The following is a 5,094-nucleotide window of genomic DNA, read 5'->3' as shown; positions in this document are numbered from 1 at the left end:
ACTACATTCCCTTGTATGTCTTTGATTTAAGAAATAAAATATTTGTGGATTTGTCATAGTCCTTTATGATAATTCTGGCACTAATTAACAAGTTTGGAATATAAAATGCCCTGGGTACTCCTTTAGATTTTGGGTCCGATAATATGTAAAAGGAAAAAAGCATGCGCAGATTTTAACTTGCAATATTTGCTTTCATAATTCAGGTATCTCTTTCCAAACGCTTAAGGCTTCCAGGTAGCAGCCGGACTTCACAGGCACAAGATCTTCATCAGCAGTTGTGGCGAATTCATAAAGATGAATTTATGGGTTCGATTGCAATTATGAGGTATTCAAATTTTTTCATGTGTTATTATCTCCATCTGAAGTACATATCTTTGTCCAAGCGTAATTTACTCCTGCTTTGGTTTTGAAGATACAACCTCATACAACTATTTCTGCAAAATGAGCAGAGTTCTCATCTGAGGAAGATGATAGTTGATCTGGAGGTGAATGCTCTACTTAAGTATGAAATTTGATTTGCAGCTCCTCAGCCACAGCCCTCTTTAATGAATGAGAAGAAAATCTTACCTTTGAAATTCCGCAGGTGCCTAGGTTTGATAGTGGATGTCAATTTAGTCAAGACCCTGCCATCTCATACATTTGGTCAGAGAAAAACTTGAATGACGATCAGCGCCGAGCCATACTTAAGGTGAAAAGTTATAGAAACTCTCTATAATTGGGTTTATATCTGCACCTGCAAATCAAAAGTATTGTGTATTATCAGAATCTTAATTGGATAAACCAGATACAAAGCAAAATTTACAGCATTCGAGTTGTCAGAACCCTCAACCATATCAAACTGTCAGAATTGTATTGTGAATTATCAGAACAGCGTCATATATAATTGTCATTAATGCAGATACTTACGGCAAAGGATTATGCGCTGATACTAGGAATGCCAGGGACAGGCAAAACATCCACTATGGTCTATGCTGTGAAGGCGCTGTTGATGAGAGGTTCATCCATTTTGCTTACCTCCTATACAAACTCAGCTGTTGATAATCTGCTTCTCAAACTGAAGGCTCAGGTCTCCATCCTTGATGCTTCTATTAGAAACTTATTGCTTTGATCTTTATTTAACTACTACGCTGTATCTCAAAAATTTAGAAGGTATAAGCTGTAGAACTGGTGTCAACATAGTATAAAATTCTTGCTTTAAATTATCTTGGGAAAGCTAGATTTAGCAAACTGAAGAAATCTATATTTGGTACAAGGTAGGCATAGGAGTTGATGTGTAGCATTAGATGAAACTGGTTGATTTAAGAAGGGCCTACTATGGCAACTACACTAGCTGCTTCTACTGGTATTAGTATTACATCATTATTTCCTCTTTATCCTTCGATCATTTAGAAGCATACACCTCACATTTTACTACCTCAAATAACCTGAAATAAATTCTAGCACAAAGCTGCTTGGTGGTAACTCCATCGAATAAAATCCTTTTTGAATCACCAAATTGTCGCATTCATTGAAATCACTTCCTCCACTTGTGAGAATTTGATGCATATGCAATGTGGTCAGTGAATGGGCATTAAGGAGTATCTCCAGCTGTCATTTGAAGCTCTGCTGGAAGTATGTGTTCTCTCATGGAGTAAGGGGTTGAAGGAGCCATCAAGGAATTGGATATCCCTTTAGAAAAGGCTGGAAGACCCTTTTAGATGCGAAATTCTTTGTTTTTTTCTCACATGCTTCCCGTTGGTCAATGACCAACCAAGGTGCTCTATACTTCTTCACTACTTGTAAAGCGTGATGTATGATTCATTGACTTTTAATTTAATAAAAGTAGACATTCAAATTGCGAATGTCTAGCTATTTAATGGATAAGGGAATAGATTATAACTGTTAAGCTAAACTCAGTTCAATCTTGTAGAAAGAACAACTCAAACTTAGGCATTCAACTGTTAGATATAAACCGTAAACCTATATTTTTAAAATATATAATTTGTCACGCCCCAAACTTGGGCCTGGACGTAACACGACACTCGGTGCCTGACTACATGTGACCGAGCGAACCAACTAGCTGGCTGAATCAACATGTGGTATCATAACATACTGAATGCGGAAGATAAACTAACACATGCTGATATACTGAAAGTCTGGATGATATAAATCATAGTCCGGAAATACTAATACAATTCTGAAACATAGCCAACATAGCTTAACATGAAAAGCGTGAGGCTCTGTCTAACTGTTACTCTAGTCTATGAAGCCTCTAATGAAGTACTGAAAACGCTAACTGTCTGAAGATACTGAAGACTGTAGTAATGATAATGCCCCGAAAGAACTGGGGATCACCAAATAGCTGGTACGAGAATCCTAGCGCTCTGAATCGTCAACCTGTAAATCATTACCTGCATCGTGAGATGCAGGCCCCGGGCAAAAGGGACATCAGTACATTTGAATTGCACTGGTATGTAAAGCAACTGAAAGAAAGAGCTATAAATGCTGAAACTGACGACTGACGACTGACGACTGACGACTGACGACTGACGACTGACGACTGACGACTGACGACTGACGACTGACGACTGACGATAACTGACGATAGCTGATAATTGACGATAATTGATTAACTGATTAACTGATAACTCATAACTGATAACTCATAACTGATAACTCATTACTCATAACTCATAACTGATAACTGAACAAAGGAAGTAAGGATATGAATACTCCCTCTTCTGAATAATGAACAACCTGTTTATCTAAATATTAAACTGCGGCCTCAGGCCCAATATATATATGTGCACAAACTGCGGCCTCGGGTCCAAGTATACGTATACATAACTGCGACCTCAAGTCCAAAATGCATAAAGCATAAACTGCAGCCTCAGGCCCAAAGATGCATAAAGCATAAACTGCGGCCTCAGGCCCAAATACAAGTGTTCAACATCCAGGAACTGAGAATCATACTGCAATACATGATAGTGAAATACTGAATTACACCGAGTTACATGATACTGGATTACTGGATCACACTGAGTTACATAATACTGGAATACTGAATGGGACTAGACTGCGACATGTATTCTGGACTGATTATGAACACCGAAACTTCAACTGTTTATGGCATACTGAGTAATCTATACTAAGACTCGGGGGCATCAAACCCAAGTCTATATTGAATACGCACTGAGCTCACAACGTTCAGAACGAAAGTCATGAACGAGTTATGAAGCTAAAGAATAGAAGTTCTGCAACTATTCAAGGAACTAAGCTTAACTATATTTTTGAGGCAATTAGTAACGTCGTAAAAGAAACGTAGTGTAGGGAGAATCATTAACATTCCCAAACATAGAGAGTTAGCCTCACATACCTTAACTTCCTGTCCTTGAGCGTAATACAACATTCGCCAACCCTTTCAACTTTAATCTATATCAATACAAGTCAAAGGGATTCAAAATTAGCAACAATACCCATGTTTTGGTCACTTAGGCATTTTATCAAACACTTGGTGGCATAAAGCTTCATAGCCCTTATTAATGGTGTCTCTACACCCAATAACCCATTCTCTTGCTTCTAGATAAATTCTAAAGTCTCAAATGGTTATAATCAATATTATTCTTTATCACACATAAGGTAAACAACACCCTTAACCAATAATCAACAATCAACAACCCAAACCTATAACCGTTCATGCTTTTCTATCAAACCCATCAACTCATATCTCATGAACTAGAGTCTATAATCATTAATTCAATGATAGAATCAATTAGAGGGTGAAAGATATTACCTTTTCGACGTTCAATCTTCTTGAATTCGAGTTCTAGGGTTTCTTCTCTCAACAATGGTGTCCCAATCGAATATTTAATGATATAGAGGGTTTACCGATGTTAATAAGGTGTTGGGAATTGAAATAAACTTAGAATGGCCATTAGAACTTACCTTGGATGGTGGAGGGACCTTTATGGAGTTAGGTTTTTGAGAGCTTTCCTTTCTAGAGCAAGTTTTTATGTTTTGGGGCCGTGGGGGACGAAATAGGGCTAAAAAAACGACTTCCCAAGTTGGCCACCGCGTCCCAGTAGGCCCGACCGCGGTAAATCGCTGGAACACTGCCTCACGACCGCGGTCGCGGTCAAACGCGGCCGAACGCGGTGGTTACGCACCATTCTGTAAAACGGGCATAACTTTTTGCACAGAGCTCCGTCTGGGCTCCACTATATATCTTTGGAAAGCTATTTCAAAGGCCTATAACTTTCATGCTTTGAATTTTCCCAAATTCCTTACACATTTTCACTAAACCCCTGCTGGAAGACAGACCTTCTGCAAACTTAGTCGATTTTGTCAAATCTTATGCACCTCACTTTCCATCTTGATTCCAAAACAACTATGTTTACCCATACTCATCCCGCTAGGACTTCATATGTCTAAAATATCAAGTTAATACCCATTTAATAAATCCACACCTAGTCCGAATGTATTGGATGTTACATAATTAATAACAACCTTTAAAGTTTAAACTGTTTTGTAACTTGAAGCATTTTCAAGGAAAACTAACAAATGTCTATCAGAAAGTCTAAACAAGGGATATCTTGAGTCCAAATGGATAAACACAAGTCATTTACTTTGAAGTTTGATTCCCCCATATTGTAGATCATGTATAACTTGGTCTCACCATGAAAAGTTTTAGATAGCGCTGTTAAGCTGTTGATGAATTAGTAGACAAGCTATTCGGATGTATGTTAGTGGGGCTTAGGTGAAGGGACAAACAAATATAATCTATTAGCTTCATGGCAGAAAACCAAAATTCTATCTTTATAACTCTCCTCACATACATTTAGATCAAATCAAGAGCCTACTGATTTCTAAGGTAAAAAATAACGCAATTACCTCTTCGTGTATAAATGTATCAAGTTAAAGATCCTTCGTTTTATCCATTTAGATATTCAACTATATGCAGCCTCTCTGCAAGTAAAATGAAGCTGATTGACTGACATGTAAGCGTTATCGAGAGAAATCTCTCTTTTCTTATTCCTCTAAGGGCATGGTTTTTTGAAATGTCCTGCTAGGTTTGATTTCTCGACATGCTTCACCTACATATTACGGAGTATCATT

The 5,094-nt window shown here is 37.9% G+C and overlaps 2 protein-coding genes across 2 annotated transcripts in view; both read left to right on the top strand.

The window, feature by feature from the left end:
- Positions 1-172: 172 nt before the first annotated feature.
- On the top strand, positions 173-1,720 carry LOC109221791 (DNA replication ATP-dependent helicase/nuclease DNA2-like). Its single transcript, XM_019386234.1, has 5 exons — positions 173-325; positions 413-485; positions 584-688; positions 899-1,066; positions 1,561-1,720. The coding sequence occupies exons 1-5, from the start codon at positions 303-305 to the stop codon at positions 1,561-1,563; spliced, it is 372 nt and encodes a 123-aa protein (XP_019241779.1). The 5' UTR covers positions 173-302; the 3' UTR covers positions 1,564-1,720.
- The window catches only part of LOC109221790 (protein TPLATE-like), a 13,667-nt gene continuing 10,136 nt past the window's right edge, over positions 1,564-5,094 (top strand). Inside the window, exon 1 of the mRNA XM_019386233.1 lies at positions 1,564-1,611. Within this exon, the coding sequence (XP_019241778.1) occupies positions 1,564-1,611 (48 nt within the window). The remainder of the gene's footprint in view (positions 1,612-5,094) is intronic.

Source organism: Nicotiana attenuata, unplaced genomic scaffold (genome assembly GCF_001879085.1).
Source record: "Nicotiana attenuata strain UT unplaced genomic scaffold, NIATTr2, whole genome shotgun sequence".
NCBI classification, from domain to species: domain Eukaryota; kingdom Viridiplantae; phylum Streptophyta; class Magnoliopsida; order Solanales; family Solanaceae; genus Nicotiana; species Nicotiana attenuata.
This window is presented reverse-complemented; position numbering and strand designations above follow the sequence as displayed.

What these genes read in the sequence shown, in the direction of transcription:
- LOC109221791 (XM_019386234.1), top strand. Translation starts at nt 303, where the DNA reads ATGGGTTCGATTGCAATTATGAG. An exon ending in AGATGATAGTTGATCTGGAG is followed by an intron (nt 486 to 583) that starts GTGAATGCTCTA and finishes GAAATTCCGCAG; the next exon opens with GTGCCTAGGTTTGATAGTGG. An exon ending in AGCGCCGAGCCATACTTAAG is followed by an intron (nt 689 to 898) that starts GTGAAAAGTTAT and finishes TCATTAATGCAG; the next exon opens with ATACTTACGGCAAAGGATTA.